Raw genomic sequence first — 23,356 nt, 5'->3', positions numbered from 1 at the left:
TATTTTTAATGCGGTTCTTAAAGGTGTAAATAAAGATTATCTTATTTTGTTTGAGTAAACTGGTATTTTAGCAGAAAAATTCACATTTAATTTAAAATTAAACATGGTATTTCTGAACATGTAAAAGTAAGGATTTTTAAAGAAATTATGAAGAATATGAAATTCCTTAAAAAACAACCATATATAATTACTCTTTTTTCACTGAAAAGTTTATAAATAAAAAAATAAATTCCTTGAAGCTTTAATATTACATCTGGATGTTTTCTTTGCCACAGCTGTTCTTCAGTTAGCATTTAACAGGCTTGGCAGTCTAAGCTGATTTTGTTCATCATTGGATGTGAATGGCCCCCCGTCTTGTCTATATACCCTAGTATTCCCAATGATTATATATCAAATACTGGCTAATCAGAAGAGCCCTAGGTTTGCTACTACTTCAGAGATATAATAACTTATTGTCAACAATATTTTACGTCTCAGAGTTAGCGAGATAGCCACATTTATCCATTTTCCTCAAATGTGACATATTTTAGTAAGTACAGATAGTTTTTTGTTTATTCACAGCTTAGGTTTCATTTAGAAATGCTTCATTCTGCTTGGTGGCTGCTAGCACACACTTTCAACAAGGACTACTATATTTTAGTTATCTGGTGTATGTGTGCGAGTTAACATTTTATGTTTCAAAACATAAAAGGGGATCCTTCAAACTAAATGTCATAAACAAACATTAATAGAATAAAATACAGTGGATCTTTAAAAAGGACAAACTTAAGTAAAAATCTGTTCAAAATAGAAAATATGAAATTTGTAAGTTTAAAATATTTTCTAAAATAAATTCATTAAACATCAAGTATCACCAACCATGTCAGTTCTGTTCCAAGCAAGTCTCACTGTATCAAAGACTTGAGAAAATAACTCACTTTTTTAAAGCTTGTTTAGGACCATTTATATCCAAATTGGAGGCCAAGCTAGCTAATGTTGAATCAAGATCACCCTTTAGTATGCTGGAAGTGCTTGTTTTATCTCCTGATGTTGGTTTGCTAATGGGTGCTTGTGGTTGAAGTGTATCTCCAAATGCATCAAATCCCCCTAAAAATGTTAAATGCTTCATTTGATAATGGAAAAAATAGCTTTTTAGTAGAATTTTATCCTTTACAGTGATCACTCTTATTTAAAATACTTCATCCTAAATCATGCAGCATACTTTATTTAATTCAAATTTAAATATGTGAAAAATGTATTCTTACAATAGTGTTAAGATTGTAAAACAGAATTTAGAACAGTATTAATACATTATTAAATACAATATTTAGAAATGCAACACCAACCATGAATTATTAATTGAACTATTCATTATGGAAAATTTATTAAAAAATTAAATATTCAGTTATTCGTTCTTTAATCGCGCATATAGATGTAATGTACAAAATCTGTTTTTATGATACTTCAGCATTTCTAAAAATATAGTTCCTTAGCTTTATTTAAAAAATTTAACATGTTCGTTAAATTATGCATGTTTCCAAATATATTCCCTATTTGGGGGGGGAGCAAAATCAAAACAAAATAATGATGTGATTTGTTACAAAACATTCAGTACTCTTGAATACTATATGAATAACATTTTCTGTTCAGTTTAAAATTCCCACTGAAAAGTGAATAATTATGCACAGAATACTAAATGAGGTGTTTTTTTTTTTTTTTTTTTTTTTAAATTACATTTGGTATGCCCCCCACCCCCAGATTCCCAAACAAATTATATACTGTCCTTTTCATTGCTCAGTAAGAAAAGAGATTTATGAAATTATTTTAAATATAAAACTTTCTATGCAATAAAGTTTTATAAAAATATTGAACACTAAACATACTTTTGTGAATATACCATATTCCCAATTTAAACAAATATATTTCAAAACATTATCAAGATATTTATTTCATTTTCAACTTTATTGAATTAGTGAGGCATTAAATTTTAAATGCTTAAATATATTTAAAAAATCTAAGAAGTATTTAAAATTGATTTTTCAGTTTCACTAAAAATTCTAATTTTATGTAATCATTTGGTAGTTACTTTTGATTTCTTCCGAAACTGCTCAGTGTTTTTCAAAGTTATTCTATCACTTTTAATTCTGATTGGTTAATTTTTAAATATGAATCTTCCAACAAATGAAAGTGAAGCAAAGATATTTAAAATTAAACAATCTGAAAATAACATTAAATGCAGAAATATTAAAAGAAAAATTCAGTTCATCTACCTCCTATTATTAAATAACTTGTAGAATTACTACAAGGAAAAGAAAAATTTTCTTCTCTTTCTGTTAATAAAAAATATTTTATCGAAGAATGACGCTTATTACTTAAGCTTTAGTGAATATGTCTGACAATTCTGTAATCTAATATTTTATATACATTCCTACTACTATTGAATTTTTATGTTATTTTAATATGGTAAACAAGCTTTTTTTTTTTGCTTAGTCCAGTCCCTAGACTGGCATAGCATTTAATGTGCAAACAGTCTTTCAGACTTTGCTTCCCATTTATAAATGTAAATGTCTATGTTAGAAATACTGTTTAAAAAATTTAAGGATATATTTTTTAAACAGTATTTATTATAGTATAATTAACAGATTATAAGATTTTAGCATTACAAATGATACAAATAAAAAAGAATGTTTTTTTAAATTTATATAGTTTTAATAGATATTATTTCACAGTTTGCATACCACAGATAAATATATATAGTCAAAAGTCTTTAATCCGGACTCGCTGGGACTTCGACGATTCCGGATTATCGGTTTTTCCGGATTATAGATCATCAGTTTAAATCTGGTAAGATGACATGCAGAAATTATAAAATTAAAAATATGAAATCATAATTTATGAAATAAAGAACAATTATGATCTAAAGGGTATCAGAATTTACACACAAAAAAAAAACTTAATGTTTATTTGTTTACTTTATTAAACATTTCTTTCAACGCACGCATACGTAAAGCATACATTACGCATAGCCAAAATTGGAAAATTGCAACCAGAAAACTATTTGATGTGTATTCGTGATATTTATTATGACGAGGAATTTGATTTAAATCATATCAAAGACGGAGTACATCGAGATGAAATACTACATTTAGTATGGAATTATAAGCCGAATAAAATAAAAACATCTGCTCCGAAGATGAGAATAGTGCTTACAGATCAATTTCCAGTTCATTGTGTGCCACGTCGCATTATGCATTGACGCACGCGCAGAAAGTTTGTAGCTTTGAGGTCTGGATTATAGATCATTCTGGATTATAGATGTCCGGATTAAAGACTTTTGACTGTATTTAGATATGCTTGAAGAGCTGATTAGCACATTTATTACAGCTAGCAAAAAATTTTACATTGTAATATTTATTTTAGTGTTCTAAGCATGTAAAATTTAAACTTTAACTTCAGGATTGTATTAGCTTTATTTCATGGCATAAGGAATATGTTTTTTGTGTTACTGGTTTGCCTTTGAAGTGACTATTTTAAAGTAATAGACTAGTGGCCCCTGTGAGATTACATGCAAGTTCCTTTGTAGCTCTTAATATCACCAGCAGAGACTTTAACGGCAGCCTTTAGATTTAGTAACAGCCCTTGAATAATCCTAACCTTTTTGATGACTAACATTTCCAATGTTTAGTAGTCTTGAGATATTTTATGGGCCTTTAAAGACACGACTAAAAATGACATCTTCCAGTCTAAAGACACTTCTTGCTGCAGTCATTCAAATATTTGTTTCCAACTTCAGCAGTTTCAAAATAGACTACATATTTATTTTCATATAATTTTAAATTGGCAATGGTATGTTAAGCACAATCACAAAATTATCCTTTAACTCTTCATATTAATATATTTATATAGGTGCTTCAGTAAAATAAATTTCATTAACAATTAAGATCTGTTAGTGAATATATGATAAGTTTCAATAAATGCTGAACTTCATCCCTCAAAATATACCTTCAAACAGATAATGTTAATTCAAATAAACCTGATGAATTTTACACAAGTTTTGGAAACAAATCTTTCACGAACCTTCCCCCACCTCCAAAAAATTATTATTCTTTTATCTATATAATTTGACTTCTTTTAACATGAAATACATTTAACTATGGAAAAGTAATTGCTTATCTTTCTTTTAATATAAATATATGGTAGAAAGAACTAACTGTTTTGATTTATTACTTACATATTTATAAAACTTTTTTTTTTTTTTTTTTTTTTAACTTAAGAGATTTTTAAAAAGGCCTTTTTGAAGGCTATACAAAACCATCTTATAGCAAATGCAAAATCGCTCCACTTGCTTCCAATGAAGAACATTTATGTGATAGAAGACATTACAAAATCACAGAACACAGTAGGAATTTACAATCTTGAGTTAAAGGGTAAGATTACATGATTATTACTGCAGTTTTTAAATAAGATAGAATTTCATACTGAAATGAAGGAAAGTGAAAGCTAAAAAAAATAATAAAGCTATCATCAGTGTCAGTATTTGCCTTAAATAGTAAATAGCATTTCTGTGATAATCTGCTGAATTACTTAATATACAATACACTGTCTTTGCCAATAATATTTATTACCAGATCTCGTAAGTTAAAAAACAAAAAAATGTCTTTAAAAAGTTGAATATTCACTAAAAGAATAAGTGTGATGGGTATTCAAAGTTGAAAACAAAAATGCTAATTCAGGGTCTAAAAAATTTTAAATATATGTAATATGTTGGTAATATACAAAAGTTACGAAAAAATATTCACATTGATTAATGTTAAATTAAATGGTTAAACATGCTATCTTATCCAAGAAAAATATTATTCAAGACATGTACATAAATGAAAAAATATTTTATGATTTGACACAAAAATATTTTCATTATGAAAATAAAATTATAATATAACAAGCAAAACTATTTCATTTCCCTAGTAATTAATAAGCTCATAATAAATTGTAAAAAGTGATACACCTAACAAATAGGTATTTAAAATTACCTAGAGCTTTTTACATATATATTAAGCCATTTCTCAAACCACACATTGGAAAGTTGAAACATTAGAATTATTATGTTTATATAGAGATATAAACATGCACATATGCCATATATTCATATGTATACATAATTGAAGAGAGTTGATATAGTTTTAATCATAAATATGTGATGACATGCAAAAATTCATGCACTTTTGATTATGGACTATTCAGTAGAAAAAGGATAATAATTTTTAAGACAGTAAATTAAAAGAGAAAATAGAATATCCAGCCATTTCTGAGATAGGTCACCTGACATGGAAGCTCCAAAGCCTGCTATTGACTTTGCTGGAGAGCTCATTCCAGAAGGAGGAGTGCCATATCCAGGAGTAGATGAGGCTCGGCCAGTAGGGGTGCTGGCAGCACCAGATACATTGTCAAGCCGCGTTAGAGAAGTAGAGGCAGGAGGTGGAGTAGCACTACCCATGGGAAGCACAGGAGCAACAGGAGGGAAAGGCTGTCCAACAAAACCAGGCCTTGGCCCAGGCATTGTTGAAGGAGTTGGAGAAGCAGCTAATACAGGAGAAGGCTTTGGTTGCATCACCTGATGAATTGCAAAATTTAAATCATCGATACCAGTTCCAGAAGCCGGCACTTTTTGTTGCACCGGCATAGGTAAAGCAACACCTACAGCATTTGCAATAGCTTGAGCCCTGAGGTCAGCAGTTGAACCTGCACCTACTGAGCCAAGACTCATGTCAAATCCTCCAAAAGGTGAAGGTGGTGGAGCACATGGCTGAGCAGATAATGGCTGCTCTCCAAATTCACTCATTTCATTACTATCAAAGCCAAATAAGTCTTTATTAACAGATTCGGCCTCTGGTTGAAATGACAGAGGGGTAACAACAGCTGTTGGTACTGTAGTAGTTGCAGGAGTTGGCTCAAAAGGAGCGCCAAATAGGTCACCAGTTGCAGTTGAAGTTACAATAGTTGAAATTTCTGTTGTGGAACTACTGCCCCATATAAGATCTGATGTTTCTTCTTTTGTTGATGTTACAGGGACAGTAGGTTCCTCAGCAGTTTCAACTGTTTCTCCAAAACCTCCTTCTGGAACATTGGCCAAAATTGGTGTTGTGCCAGCACCCCTCATAAGTTCAGCAGTAGGAGAAGGTGATGTAGAACGACCTCCAAAGGGTTCCATAACAGGAAGACTAAGTTTTGTAGTATTTTTCTCTGGAGCTGAAGAGAAAATTAGTTTTGTCTAGGCAAGAGATAAGCAAAATATCTGCTGGAGGAAGGTATCAGTAGTTGAAAGAAAATAAAATCTGAGACAAAAATGACAGATTATTTTCAACAACACAGATAACAATCCTCCAACTAAAATTTTAATTCCCATGCATAGATCTGTTAATTTTGTTAAACAGTGAAAATGAAGGTTAATATATTATAAGCACACAGGAATATATAGAGTTAGATACATTAAGGTTTACTTAGTTCAAACATGAAAGTGAAAAAATAACATGCTGGTACTGCAGTTGAAATATATACATTATACAGAAAAGCACTTTTAAATTATATAATTTATAGACATTCTTAAAATTTTAAGAAATGAATTAAATACATTTAATAATATCAAAATTTAATTCATACAATTACTATATTCTGAAAGAATCTATCAGCAACATTATTTCGAACACCTTTGCTTTTGTATCCCATAAACTATTCAAGTTTTTATTCCAATAGGCCAACAAAGATTTAAAAGCATTAAAAATATTTATTTAAATAATGAGAATGCTGATAAAGTTTGGTGTTAGAGGATTTTGGTGGCGAATACTTAATTTGAAACAGAAATGTACCTAATTTATTTAGTGCAAGTTTGAAATATCAGCTTTTCTTTAACATTTCAGGATAAAATATAATGAACTTTACTGTAATTATTACTAAAAGTATGCATAAGTAAATGGATTAAATATAAATAATTTAGATAAATTTAAAACTAATCAAATTTTTTAAACAATGTTCAATTTTTCCATTTACTGTTCAAACTGTTGTTCAAATGTTTTGTTTATCCGTTATCTTCTGTATTATTCATTAAATATTACATAAGTTTTTATTTGGCCTTTATTTTTGAAACTGTTGATCACAGACTCATTCTTCCATTCGACTGTTTTGACATTTTTTAATTAAAAAAATTTTGTAAAAATTACAAAATCTCAGTTTTTATGACCCTTAGTGGCAACAGTTCTTTTGCAAAAGCATATACTGATTCTAAAAAATAAAACATGAATGTTTGACCCTGCATCGTAAATTTGACAGAGATACTTAAAGTGCAAGATCATGTTCAGATAATGTATACAAAATAAAATGCTTGCATTTGTATACAAATAAAAATCAAATATTGATTCAAAGAAAATTTTTGATATTAAGCTATAAGCATTGTTACACAGACTTTCATAAACTTTTGAGCAATGTAAATTTAAAAAACAATTCATAGAATCATAAAAAGTTTGTTTGCTAGAAAATAGAAGCAGGTATAGACACAGAGTCGACTTGTAATATTACTTGCCTAAATTTAAAATGGAAAGTAGTGACTTTTTTGTATGATTAGGATTCTAAAATAAAACTGTATTAATTATAATGTAATTTTTTAAATATTGGTAACATTTTTAGTGTATGAAAACAAATTACCTCTGAGAAAATTTTTTTCTACACACCATACATAACAAAATTATAAATTAAAGAATGCTACACTTTAGAAAATTACAATATATATATATATATATAAATATATATCATTTAATGACAAAGGAAAAATCAACCTCCAATTATTTTTATTTTTTAACTGACCCCTGAAAGCAAGCCAAAAATGTCCCCCCCAAATTTTTTTTTTTTTTTTTTTAAATTAAATTAAATACAACAGTATTTGTTGTATGGATATCGTGTTTTGGGTTTTATTTTTTAGAATGTATAAATTTTTACTAAATACAACTACAGGAACCAAGAGACCACATAAAATAAATAAATAAATTATAACAATTTGAATAGCATATTTTTTTTATCTCTAATCAGAATATGCATAAATCTTTTACATGAAAAATATGAAAAATATCATAAAAGCATGTTTTCTTATTTTCAAGTACTCAATTTATTCCAGATTTTCTATTCCGTCTAATAATGTTTCAGTTTCTTATCCCATCTGCATAGATAAGGTCTTTCTATTTTAACAAAATTGGTAAAGGAAAATATAAATTAAGCATCTTCAAAGGCCTTATAACATCCTAAGCAGTTACCACATATAATGGAAAAATTCAGATAATACAACATAATTTCACAATGCACACAAGTTATACACTATGCACAAACTTAAGTTTCTGTTTCAAAGACTACAAAAATTAAAGCAAAGAAATTTGTGGTTTTTAGCCAAGATACACACCTGATGAAGCAATAGGAGCATTATCAGCAGAAGAGTCTTGGTTAGCTTATAACAGAAATTGCACACATTAGGCAATTTATAATTGGCATAAGATAAGCAATAAGCATAACATTAGTTATAAGCATAAAAAGCAACAGATAAATACTGCAGGACATTTGATAAAAACAATAGCAAACAAAGATAAATGCACAAAAACATAAAGCAAAGTAAATTTTAAATATTTTAATATGAATCCATTTAATACTTAACATATTATGAATATATAGAACATTCATTCAAACCCTTATTAACAGAATGAATGACATTTTTATTAATCAAACTGCCGATACTTCAGAAATTAATAAAATTACATATGCTATAAAGGAGAAAAATATTCCACAAAATTACATATTTTAGTTGATTTGTCTTCATAAAACTGAATTCAGAATTTTAAATTGGGATTCTCAATTCATATTAGATATTTCTAAATTAAAAATTGTGATATAAAACAAATAAACCAAATATTGATTTTAAGATTAGATCTATACTAGTCAGTTTTACAAAAAAAAAAAAAAAAAAAAAAAACCCAGATTACGTAACCTTGTATGGGACAGTTCTATATCTCTTGCTCTACTGAACTGATTGTTGAATTTTAACTAGTGTTTTCCATGTCTTAAAAGCGTGACTTAGGATATATATAGCATGTTTCAAAATAGGTGTTCCGACTCAAAATTGCCTTTTTTTGACATCACATACCAATTTCTTCTATATTTCAATTCTACAACTCAAATTATGCCAAAGTGCCAAGTTTTGTAACAACCACACTAGCAGGTTTTAAAGAATTAGCTCCTCCATGTTAATTGAATTTTGGTATATATTTATTAATACAGTACAAAGACCGAAATCCGGACATCCACTATCCGGAATGATCTAAAATCTGAACCTCGAAACCACCGACAATGTTTCTTTCCTAGGCACATTCGATTCCACTCTCCAAGCATAATAAAACATCTGGAGAGTACCGATTCTTAATTTCACTTCGACGCTAAATAAAATACTTTGTTATTAAGAAACAAACATTTTAGTATAAATTTGTATGATCAGTAATTTGACTCCGTTGCTGCATATCAGCTTTTTGGCACAAATGTCAAACCAAAACATTCCACATAGATACATCGTTGATCTGATGCCAACATGGTGATTCCTTAATATAATTTCCTTTCGTCACCACTTGTTTATCAAAACATGACAACGTGAGTAATGACTCGTGTAGTGATGCCTAAACAATATTTTTTATGACAGTAATTAAATAATAAAGGAGTATGGTAACCTTTTATGTTGACATTACACTTCGCAACAATTACAGATTTAAGTTAAATGCGCTAAAAAATTTTGACAAGGTAAAATTTAACAAAATTTTATTTTTATACGCTAAAAATAGATTTTATTGATGATACTCATAGACCCAAAGATTACATTTAGGGCTATTTTAATTAAGAATAACTGATTTGTTATTAACATAAACCCAGAACCAGCGATAGGGCTCGTAATGGCCGCAAGGAGTCACAGAATTTAGGACCCACACAGACTGCATCAGGTGGCAAGATATCTAGCTTCAATAAGGCTTAAGTATGTGGGAATTTATTCATTCAGAGCTCTGATACACCTAAAGCATCTAAAAGAAATAGACACAAGTAAAAAAAAAAAAACTGAAAGGTTTCAGATTTTAAATTACGTCTAAAGTGGCTTTAACATTTTGTGTGTTACCTTTATTTATTAAATATCATGTTCTTCGCACTTAAACCATAAATTTCAGTTCAATACCAATGTCACAAAATAATTTTAAAATGAGCATATCTTTAGAATTTCCAACACACAGTTCTGCGCGCTGGAGATAAAAAGTGGAGAAGCGGTAATAAATGAAGATGATATAAAAAAAGTTTTTCATTGCGATGACAATGCAATTATCAATCAATTAATGAATGGCAAAATTTGTAGTATGGTTCTAGATCCATAAAATACCTCTACCGTTAATGAAGAAAGTGACAAAGAAGTTACTGAAAACGAGAAAATTTCGATTAACAAGTTAGTCGGAATTCTTGAAACAGCAGTTACAGGACTTCAACAATGTAACTAAACAAGAGATTATGTCTGTTACAGAATTAAATAGAACGTATTAGCACAAAAAACGGAGCAACTTGAACAACTTACATTGAAAGAAATGTTTAATAAGATAAACAAATAAATATTAGGCCCTTTTTTTGTAACTTTCGATACCATTTAGATCATAAATACTTCATTATTTCATAAATCGCGATTTCATATTTTTAATTTTATAATTTCTACATGCCATCTTACTAGATTTAAACTGATGATCCAACATTCGGAAAAATCCCAAATCCGACATCCCAAATCCCAAATCCTGAAGTCCCGACAAGTCCGGATTTCGGACTTTGTACTGTATCTCTGTTTTTATTAAACTTATTCGTTTCTTCCTTTCACTTATCAAAACTTAGGTTTATACCAAATAAAATTCATCCATTTTTTTATTTTTAAAAATTTGCATTTTAAAATAATTTTTATAAATTTTTCGAAAAAATCTTGTATTATAACCTATAAAATGTTTACAATCATCTTAAAATATATCAAAATTGCCTACAATATACATGAATTTACATTTTGGCACATTTTGAATTTTGGCATATTCATTATAATTAATAATAATGCCAAATATGGTTTATGCACTTTGTTAAAACTACTTGATTAATTTTTTCACATTCGCAAACAGAGAAATGGAAATGGAGAAAGGTTGCCATATATTAAGAAGTTCACCAAGTGAATTATTCTTGGCCCAAACTAAAAAAAAAAAAAAAAAAAAAAAAAAAAAGCACCAAGATAAATTTTTATATTTATACATAAATGTCTCACAAAAAATTACAAAATTTTATATCTAGGCATAATTCGAGTCGTAGAATCGAAATACGTTAAAAAATTGGTATGTTATCGGTTTTGTGTCTAAATATCTATGTTAGAATAATGCTATATATAAATCTAATATATATCCTATCTCACTGCTTTCGAGACATAGAAAATGCAAGTATAATTTCATCAATCGGTCCAATAGAATGGAAGATATAGTACTGTCCCCCTTTTTTTGTGCAAGGTGTACATGGAAATAAAATATTTTACATGTTCTTATCATTGATCTCATTTGTACAATGGCAAATTCTTAGTAAACTTGCATCTCATATCCAGTAAAAATTACACAAATCTACAACACTCATTACCAGTGTCATAACATATTTAATGTATGCAACATACCTGCACTAGGACTATCGCCAAAGGCTGCTGCAAATGATGCATCGGATGCAAATGCATTAGTTGATCCAAAACCTATTTAAACCAAACAGAAATTTGTATGTCTTGTACATAAAAACTTTGTCAAGCCACTTATATCCATTAAAAATAAAATAATCATTCTATACAGAATATAAATTAATAGAGTTTCATACAATATTCAATAAGAATATACAGTGAACCCTCTGGAAGTGTCTAAGAACATTAACCAAAGCAGTGATAATTATAATATTTTTCTAGACAACCACTTCTTGCCCCAACAGACCAACAAAATGTCTAATTTTACTAACAAATTAAAATAATGTGCTAAACAAAGGAAGAAGTTTATGTACAGTATTCCCTCCAAAAGCATGCTTGTCATACATCAAAGAAAATTTTTCCATAAGAAATAATGGAAATTAGAGTGATTAGTCACATAACCCAAAAATATTTATATAGTAATTATTATTACAAATATAAAGGAAAATACACAAAACAAATTAATCTCTTTTCATCTCTGAAAAGAATCATGGGTAATTAAAATCCTTGTTACCTGATAGCTTATTGAAAATTTTTCCTCGACTAACAGATTAACACAGAATGCACCCAATGATAGTTTCCCCCCCCCTCTTTTTGAGGATTTTCTGAAAATGTGATGTTGCATTATAATTTTAAAAAATTATTCTCACAGCTTTAACCTTTTTCAGGTGGAGCTTTTATACAAAACTTTGCACTCTTTTATACATTTCCCTAATCATATTTGAAGAGGAAAGTGTCTGTCTTTTCCTTCTTGGATGAAAACTCATCCACAGTCTCCTACTGTTGCTCACAATGCAGATCCATCAATTTGTTAGTAGTCAATTCCTAATCATATTCTTCTACTAATTTTGGAATTTCAGGCTCATTAGCCTTGAATAACAACTGGTGGCTACGTTCCATTAGCAAACCCTTCAAAGACATATTCAAGAACATAATCAAGTCGCAGTTCTCTGCAAGCAGAATTGATGGTTTTCTTTGTAATATCATTCGAAGCTTTATTGATGATCTTAAGACTGTGCATGAAACAATTCTTTCCAATAAAGACCCATCTCATCAGAGTTAAGAACCCGATAACACTCAAACTTTGAGCTTCTGGAACTTAACAATGAAAGTCTCAGCTTGCTTTAATATCCGGACTAGCAGCCTATCCATGATTCACAATACTAAGGAATACATTTATCCCTTCAAGGTCATCAAACCATCTCCTGCTTGCCTTGACACCTTTTTGAAGCAAAAAATATTTTGGAGGAAACAACACAAAGTGAAAACATCATTGTACAAAACATTGTAGGAGAGAAAATATCTGAAAAATTACTGCAGAACATTTTATAAAAAGTAAGAAATATACAATAGCAAAGAAAGATAAATGCACAAAAACAAAATGCAAATTTAATTTTGTCAAGTTTAGTTCTAAAACGCAGTAGTGCAAAACATTGTTGTCGTAAATAAAGCAATTAGAAAGCTTTGCAGCTTAAAAACATCATAGTAAGAAATAAAGCACCTACAAATCGCTGCAAGACGATAACATTGCAAGCATGCGTTTTTCAAGATTTAAAATCTGTACACGCATATTCGGGCAATGATTTACAAGAAGGAATAAGGAATATTTTTACTTTTATATTTTTGAATTAAGTAATAAATTTTTACTGGTAACTTTAGCATTCAAAAACTGTAAATGATTGTACAAAATGAATGCTACTTACAGCATTTAACAAAATTTTATAATTTGATTAATAGAGGAAACCACATGCAGTTACTCATCTTCCTTTTTCTAATCTTTTTTAGACAGTTTTCTATGAAAAATTATAAAAAAGATTACTTAATTGCTTTTATTAGTTAACAATAAAAGTTTAAAATTCTATTAACTGCTATACCTAGAATTCTTTTTCTACTCACTTTCTTTCAATCTTTGAATGCTTTAATTTCCTTTTTAGCAAAAATTTATTAATTCCAAAATATGAAATAAAATTTAAAATATTCTTCATTCCTTCTTGCACTCACAAATCAGTATGCAATTTTTTTAAAATGAAAATGCATGTCTGCGATGTTATAATCATGCGATGATTTGTAGATGCATTATTTTTTACATCGATAAAAACTGCAAAGTTTTTAAATTGCTTTATTTTCAATCACGATGTTTTGTACTATGATATTTTGGAACTGTGATGTTTTTTTCTTGCTTTCTTTTCGCCCCACTAAGCTTTGTTCGACAACGTTTTGGCTTTGCATAGTTTTCGCTGTCATATTTTCATCCATGATGTTTTTACAGTGTTGCTTTAGGCTGACACCATATCTGACAATTTACTTATGATAAAAGTATACAAGGCCCATGCCTTCTTACAGATAAAAGTTCTCAGTCACAGTAAGACTTACTAACTGCTTGTTTTTATCCATATCAAAGCAACTTTTCTACATTTTCCAGAAAACGTGGCCATTGCTTTTATACTCTGACACCTTTCACTGTGCTCTAGTTCCCCTTATTGCTTCTTTTCAACACTGTGCCAGTTGTTAATACAGATTTACAGAATTATGTAATATTAGCTGCTTTCATACCTGATGATATCCATCTTAACATTTACCATAATAATTTTTTTTCCTCCCTACTGCATTTGTTTTCAACCCTTTTCTTCTTGGATGTCATTGTTGCTGTACAGTTAATAAAGAATAATCACTTCAGTTTAAAAAAGTACACAAATATGGTAACAATGCTATAATGAACAAGAGTCACAACATTATAATGTTGACTATATGACGCAGGCATGCTGACTAAGACTGAACATGGGAGGCAATTACTCATACTCTTACAGCAAGAGAAAGAAAAACCATTGCGGTTAGCAAAATGCTTGGCAAACAAAGAACATATATATTAAAAGGCATCACTGATTTATGAAGTTAAAATTCCTTAAAATTTTTTGCTCCTCTTGCAAAACACTCTTAAACCAAGTTCCTTGCAATCCAAAGTTTTACAATATTTGCATTTCTTATTAGAATAAAATTATTTTATGGGAAACTGTAGTTAATAACTATATTACATAATTATACAGATTTGTGTAAAGCATTTAAAGTTATCAGCATTGAGGCATTTCATTCAGTGTCAAAGCAAAATTAAAAATACGGAACCTTTAGTATTTTTCCATGATGTAGTGTAATTTATTACATGCGTCTTATTCGATTCCACAGGTCAGTCAGAATATTCGATCCTCGGCGTAAGAAAGGTTGATTCAGCCCTTCATATCTTTATATCTTTTAGTGGGTCGATACACCCACTAAAGATACCAAGTTTGCTTGGGGATTAAACAACGGGGGTCCTGCAACAAGCTGACCACTTGTCTAGGACATATGCTGATGCATCCTGGGGCTCAAAGGTCAAGAAAGCAGAAAAAGGGCACTGCAAGCAATGGCCCACTAAGGCTGTTGCAACACTGACTTTTTTTTTTTTTTTTCCCTGCACTTAGGATATTGCATTATAATAAATTTAGCACAATCCAAAATTGGATTATGCTAACTTTTTTTCTTATTTTCTGTCTGCGTAATTCACAAGTCAATATTCAAGGGGTGCCCAGTCACTCAATTTTTATTTGAGATTACTGTAGTTTGACATACCTATTTTGAACTTTACAGTTCAGTATATGTATACATGTTTTAATTTCCTCAAATTTAAGTAATTCTTTGATTAAGATTTCTAAAAAACAAAAAGTAATAACATTTCATTTCAAAATATGATTAAATGTTATTCAAAATGTTGCTGGCAGTCAGTTTGTTGCAAAAGAACATGGCAGGATAAGAATTAAATAGTTGTTTTATAAAATCAAACTGCCTTTGTGATTTAATAGAAGAAACACACACACACACATATATATATATAGACTTCCTCTTTGAAATTATTAAACAAATTCCACTATTTTTGTAATTTGTAATTTTATTAATATTACAAATCAATATTCCATACCTCTATTTCAGTATGTTTCTTCAAGATTTCAACAGCTTGAATACGGTAAAATTTATTATGCAAATCGATAGTCATTTTGACCAATTGCCATAATCTAGACAACTAACTTGGAAGATAAAAGTCTTGAACAATGAATGTAATCATAGAGAGGATTCACTGCATAATGGATTGCACATACTACGCTACTACGATAGTTATATGCATGACTATTATACAATTTCAAAATACAATGCTATTTTTACCAATGCTTCGCCCTTTCCCATGTACTTCCTTTTAGTAGTCTATCTGAATGAGAAAAGAACAATTTGTTGACCTTTCAATTTAAAATTAAATACAGCTTAATAGTTAATTGTGACTCATAATATTTTGACTAAATATATTTATGCTGTTGCATGTGTATGGATTTGTAATAGTTCGAATGCACACAGAACTGATGACGGCTTGATAACAATAAATAAAACTACTTTTTTCAAAAAAAAAAAAAAATTGTACAACTTTAGTCAGTACCACAGAGTACAATCAGTAGTTGCACTTTGAACTACTAAGAGTGTTAAGCACAGCACAATGCAAGGTGCATTTAAAGAACATACTACAAAGTCTACTCTGAATTGAAGAACTGAGACCTGATGTTCTCTCCAGTCTTATACAGTTTTCCCACGGCTGCCAAAAAATCTACAGTACCTTCCATTTCACGAAATTACTGGATGGCACATATTAAAATTACATATAAAGTTCAACTACGGTACCAATTACAGTTATACAGGGACTGGACCTGAATCTCGTTAAATGGTCACCAAGTTTTGACACTGATTTGTGGGCAATTTGGGGACAAAATTAGTCGCCAAAATCATTTCCAGCTTGGCGATATCTCGCCAATTTAATGAGATAGCCATCTACCTCAATGCTATACAGACTTGCCCCTGTAATCTTATTTTTATGGCAGAGTTTAGTTTCTTCAGACTTTCCATGTTATATTACACAAAAGCTACTACAATTTCACATATGATTTCACTAAAATTATGTAGAAATACAAATTTCATAACAATACTTTTAAATGAACTCCACAAAATAAAAATACAAGATTTCCACTAAGTATCTTTGGCTACCTATAATAAATTGTATTATTTCAGAAACCAAAAATAAATTTAAATATCTTGGGAACCAATAACAATAGCATCCATTGTCTAGTTTTGTTTTCTTGCAAATTCATCAAATTTTATCACCAACAGGTAGCAGATCATAATGTTACTAGAGTGCATGTCCTTTGTGTTTGCAAGTAAAACAACTAGCACCCATACTGTTGCGAATTTCTTGAATAATCAATTTCCACAGATTAGATTAGAAGAGAAAACTATTCAACAGTTCCTGCAGTCCTCTGATATGATATCCCTATCCCCAATCTACATAGCCATGCCACATTCTTTATAATGCTTAGATGATCTTCGAGAAAGAATTGTTTCTGTATGTAATGCCTCATGAAGATCTGTTGATCTAAGTCATGTTTTATTTTATTTTTTTGAATTTATGATTGGTGGTTATAAAACATGATGAATTTACAGTAAAAATTAGATGATGCTAGGATTTTTGTTCTCTGAAATGCTTAAAATTTTTATCAGTAGATGTTCATTTCCCTACATTTGTTAAATTTGCAAATATTTAAAAAATTATTAAATAGTTAACTAGAAATATTTAAAGCAAAATGAGAAAACTATTAGTGGGTTCATGTTTGCGAGATATATACAGATATTTAAAAACTTCATGATTTTCACACACAAATTCCAATAAAATCCCTAAAGTTTTAATAGCATGAGTAAACTTGCTGTGAAATGAATAAGCTTGCTTGCTCTTACTTTGAAAATATATGAAAAATATTAAGCCTAGAGACTGATAGTTTCTGATCCTGCATTTTTTTCTTACTGCAACATTTATGCTCATTAAAAAAAGCTTTTTAGTTTAAAAATGCCCTCACCAAGACACAGTAAATTATTTTTCCAGATTAATCAACAAGAATATAAATGATGAAAACAGTACAATGCTTGGAAAAATACTTGTTTAAAACAACTTACCATTGGTAAACGCATCAAATGAATTCTGGTCTTTTTGTGCCTGAGGTTGCTGTTGACCACTAAATAAGCTATCTGCAAATGGATTACTACTAACATTGTTATTCAGACATAACAGATCATCACTAGCTGGTGCAACAGAATCATTAGTATTCTGATCTGTAGTAGATGTATTGAAAAGATCCATTATCTTTTGGTTAGACGTCGGTGTAGTACCGGCTGCATTTGTAGGTTCTGAAGGAGACGACAAAAACGGATTGGTTTTCACCGAGCCTGCTGGTGGCGATATTAATTCGCTACCAGAGCTCATTTCTTTCAAACGTCGCTCCTGAGGATTAAATTTCATTAATTGTAGAACATTTAAAAATAGAATAAAAAATACATTTACCATTCTTGAGAAAATTCCCAATTTCAATTATTAGTCTTTAAGTAGAAACTTCTCATTTATTTCCAATACCAGCATGTGCCAATATTATAACATTAGGTTTATAATATTACAGAATACTATAACCTCAGCAGTTAAGAGACTGGAGTTGTAAGAAAATAGTTATGTTTGAAGGAAAAAAAATCTAAATACTTCCTGTAGCTCTTACTAATATTTTCAAATGCATTATTATAATTTTTAGCTAAGTAAGGAAAAAATATGTATTCCTCTTAAGTGAGGAAAATCATGCAATTATCTCACCTCTAAAAGTCAAAGGCATACTAAAGCCCCTTTTAGCACAGGAAACATGCATAGTAATTATTATACAGTTTTAGAAAATAAATAACCCAAACCTAAATATTAGTAATTAGTTACTAAAGCATATCATATACTACAAAGCATGCAATTTATACTACAAACAAGAAAAAAAAAAAAAAAAAAAAAAAGCAATATTTTGAGCATCAAATCTTAATTTGAATAAAGTCCAATTTCTCCAAATAATCATAAAAATTTAACACAGTATGTCAGTTATTCCAAGTGCAAACCGAATCACAAATATTTTTCATAGTTAAAATTTTATCAAACATCAGAAACTAATTTCAGTTCAAGTGTTATGAAATCCATGAACAACAATTTTATATTTTAAACTAATCCTCATTAATGAAAATTAATAACTAATTTATATCAGTCTGGAAATCAAAAGCCCATCAATAAAATAGCAATAAATAGTATCTTATTAAATAATGAAGAATCTGCACGCATATTTCTCTCCTTTTGCAAAAAAACAGCGACAACTAGTCGCCAGATTTTGAATATGTGTAGTTTTTCACCTGACCATAGGCATCTCAAAGCCCAAACTCTGAATTTTCTTTTTTTTTTTTTAAATTAAATTTATGCTTTGTCTGAACTTCACGAAATTTTGATTAAGTCAACAATTTGAAAGCAGTTTGTTGCCACTTGGCAAAGCATAAGATATTTATGTTTCAATTTAACCAGAAAACTCGCTGATTTAAAATAAATCTGTTACCACTTAGCAAAGCATAAGATATTTAATTATCTTTTAAATATTATCAATAAACTCGGCTATTAAAAGAAATATGCTGCCACTGTCCAAAATAAAATATCTTATCATCCATACCACAATGCTTTGTCATGTATCAAAGCGTAAACTATTTACTTTCAATTTATTTATTTATTATCTTCATGAGATCATTTACTTTTGGTAAAATTAATTACTTATGCATAAAACTATGCTGACTTAACCATCATTTTTCATATTTTATGTCGCACATTTCCAATTTATGTATCATATACTACAAAGTATTTGCAAGTTTTATTTTATGTAGCAACACATGCTGAAATTGCATGCTCTGAGTCATATAAATTTTAAATGTGTTCAAAATTCAATAAATAGAACTGTTAATAACAATCCAGAATTATGTTTTATTTTAAGATCGAACAGCATCTAAATATTTCCCAAACAGACAGATAAGTAGAAAAGCAAGTTTTATTAATAAATTCTGCAAACTGTAAGCAGCAAGGGAACTGTTAATGTTATATAGCTACTTTAGTTATTACCAGGATCAATTATTTATTGAGTTCTTGCAACTGTTTTTCTGAAGTTATTAACCCAGCAATTAAAAAAACCACTTCATTTTGAAAATTAAGTCTTTTTAAATTACAGATTTATTTTCCCAAATAAGAATAAGGCACTTAAATCATATTTTTACAAAACAAATACTTTAGCTCATATTTATTAAATCAAAGAATAAATGTTTAAAAACATAGAATAATTTTTTTAGGTTTATATGTTCTAAAAATCAGTTTTATAACATGACTTTCAAGTATTTAATATGGATTTCATTACTTTCTGATGCATATTTGAGCTCAAAATATTGCTTCGATGAAAAGGTGCATGCACTACAGAAAAGCAGCAGTGAGAAGCATACTGACCGAATCTTCCCAAGCAGGTTGCTCCCATAGAAGAGGAGAATCATTGTCAAACTAAAGCAAAAAAGCAATCAGTTGGCACATACTAAATACAATCAAGGGTCTTACTGACTGATTATTAAAGGTATTTTAAGTAGTACCTTAAATTTAAAAACATAGATATGAAGAAACAAGAAATGAAATAAAGTTATATCATTTAGAATACTTATATCAAAATCTTCACAATAAATATACATTGAAAATGACTTATACAAATAGCATATAAAATAAATATAACAAGAAATATGGTATTCAGGTGCTTATAAAATGTACGTGATTATCCAATATGTAGATGTCCTAAATGTATCCACCAATTTTCATACAATTTTGAAATGGACTCTTAATTTTATGATAGGCAACTCAGATTTTACATAAATCCTCAAAAGAAAATCAATGGGTTATTATGTTGCATTACATTTGCTGATCTATACTACAAAACATTCACTTTTATACATTCTCACAAAAAGTTTCAGGTATTGGTGATCACCAAGCTAAGTTGCCCTAGAAACACATTCCAGATATTGATAAGACATCGCACTGAACCTAAAACGTTCATGCAGAAATCTAAATTCCAGCCTTCATCTTGAATATCAGGCATGAAATGTTATGACCTCAAAGTGATGTCATATGAATATCCAAAACCTTTTCAACACAATTAATGTGGCCTGATTTTAATTGTGGTAATTCTTGTGATTATCTAAAGAAGAAAATCTAGCAAAAACAACCAAATGCTATGCAATGACAAGTAGCCATTGAAAATTCTTATGGAAGTAAACAGAGGATTTGTAGAAGCACAAAGAAAGAGACCGAGCAGGACACTTCTCACCTTCTCACACTCCACATGCTATGGCTGGTTAGCACACATAAAGAATACTTTAATTTCAATTACTTGCAATACTTCATACAATAAATATTTTATAAGCCATTTTCAGTGTATGATATTTTGTACAGCATTTTGCAAGAATATTCTATATATTAAAGTACAATTTCTATGAAATTAAAAATCATATTGATTTATGTTACAACAATTTTAAGTAGAGTAACGGAAATCATAGATTAAAATAAAATAGCTGAGCCATTTAGAAATTTAAATTATCAAATCATGAAAGAGAACAACTAAAATTGAAAACCAATAACAGTTACTGAAATACTGCATAGTGCTCAGTTAAAAATTACACACAATTTTTAACATATCTCCAACTTAAGCATATAAACAACGAAAAGGGGTTTTCACCCCTTTTAAAAATTCTTGGTCAAGTACCAATTTATTTTTTTTACACGTTTCTCAAAAAATTACATGAAGATACCTCAGATTATAATTATATCAGAATTAATTTCCAAATTTTATATATATAGATATTAAAAAAAACTATAGTCTCTGTAAAAAGAAAAAGGCATTACACACAACTTAACACATCTGATGACTTATACATACTACAAAATATGTTTTAAAAATAAGAAGTTTGAGTCATCAAATTCAAAAAAGAATAAATAAAAGATTATTTTAAGATTGAAATTTTCAAAAATCTAGCAAAAACTTAAACTTCACACATAATGTATTGTATAATGAAGTACCTAGAAAATAAATGTAAAACAATATAATACACTAGGATCACATTTATATAATGCCTTACTTTAAGCATATCTAAATTATATTAACTTTTAGTTGTTAGATAAAATTTTCATATTTCCCCAATAAATATTTACATTATTTATTGGATTATTCTAATTAATATTATGGCTTGATCAAGCTGAATTTTTAATCACATTAATACAGTACTAAAACTAGATGTTGCAAGATTTGAAATCTGTACTAGTTAGATACAATTTTTTTCATGAAGGTAAATATCACATTAAAAAATGTTTTCTCACATAAGATAAAATCTTAAAGCAATTTCAGTTATTTTAGTCTGTTTTGAAAGCTTCAAATACTAGAAAATGCTTTCAAATTAAAAAAATTACTCTGCATATAAATGAATATTATAATCATCCTCCAAAAAAATTATTTTTTTTCTAAGACCCTAGTTAGCTCTTTAGAAACATCTACATTTTCCCCACCTGATCATAGAACTTTCTTAAAAGCAATTAAAATTATCTTCCTCAGATGACTTTATAAAATTTATTCATGTATTATGTGTTGTATATTCATAACAACTTGGTGAAAAAAAATGTCTAACAATTTTAATCAGTCAAAAGAATTTTATTTAAATGACATTCTTATTATGTTGTTAAATCATGAATTTTATTAAGAAAATAATCAGCTAAAAACCTTACTATGTAAACATTTTTAATTTCCCTCCCCTTAACAAAACAGTAAGATAGATTGACAAATCACTTAAAACTTACCAAATGTTGCTCACCGCTTCTAGTTTTATATATCAAAAGTGTTAATTTGTTATAAAAATTCTACATGCAATTTATCACATAAAAGCAACCTGAAGCTTATAAGTCATGCTACTGTTACATCAGAACTAATGCACATTATAAACTTCTGAAATGGATTTTTGATCCTAATAATTTTTAAAAATCCTCAAAAATTAAATAATCACAGATAACACACATTTCAAAGGAAACTGATAATCACATTTATATGATACTATGATATGAAAGCATAATAGCATTTAAATTAAACATACTTCTGAGATAATACATTTAAATTAAATATACTACATCAATTCTGAATTGTATCAAAAATTATTTTAACATTATTCAGCTTACAATGATCAAAGTCTGCCAAATATACCATATCACTTATTAACTATGACAATCTAACGTCACTGATAATATAGTCACATGCAGTTTTTGAAGAGTTGTACAAGTTCTGTAAACGGTTCCAGTACAAGACTATGCCAGTTCACAATTTGCATATTCTTTATTCAAAATGCTGAAAAGCTTAATAGTCAGTAAATTTATGCCCCATTAAATTTCATTCATTTAAATAACATTCAATTTTATCATTTCATTCTCTTCTTTCCTCATGTCCTCAATTTCGTAAAAGATTAACTATGTTTCTAAAGCACACTTCTAAAACATATTTACACTCTGTAACTTAATGTCCATTAGCTCTTAGAACTGACTATTATATTTAAAATATTTACATGGATAAAATTTATTTAATTATTACTCAATGTTTTCTACTTTAGACTGATGCTAAAATA

General features: G+C 28.9%; 1 protein-coding gene across 7 annotated transcripts in view; it reads right to left on the bottom strand.

The window, feature by feature from the left end:
• The window catches only part of LOC118184066 (uncharacterized), a 135,292-nt gene that overhangs the window by 11,323 nt on the left and 100,613 nt on the right, over window positions 1–23,356 (bottom strand). For 4 of the 7 annotated variants that reach the window (XM_035353709.2, XM_035353705.2, XM_035353706.2 and 1 more), the window contains 6 exons: window positions 20,163–20,213; window positions 17,789–18,113; window positions 11,720–11,791; window positions 8,420–8,464; window positions 5,299–6,225; window positions 918–1,086 (listed from right to left, as the gene is read on the bottom strand). In XM_035353709.2, coding sequence (XP_035209600.1) covers window positions 918–1,086; window positions 5,299–6,225; window positions 8,420–8,464; window positions 11,720–11,791; window positions 17,789–18,113; window positions 20,163–20,213 — 1,589 coding nt within the window. The remainder of the gene's footprint in view (window positions 1–917; window positions 1,087–5,298; window positions 6,226–8,419; window positions 8,465–11,719; window positions 11,792–17,788; window positions 18,114–20,162; window positions 20,214–23,356) is intronic. The other 3 variants (XM_035353708.2, XM_035353711.2, XM_035353707.2) reach the window with 2 other exon arrangements.

This window comes from Stegodyphus dumicola, chromosome 12 (assembly GCF_044657685.1).
Source record: "Stegodyphus dumicola isolate Sdum_Otavi_A_Nest chromosome 12, ASM4465768v1".
NCBI lineage: Eukaryota > Metazoa > Arthropoda > Arachnida > Araneae > Eresidae > Stegodyphus > Stegodyphus dumicola.
This window is presented reverse-complemented; position numbering and strand designations above follow the sequence as displayed.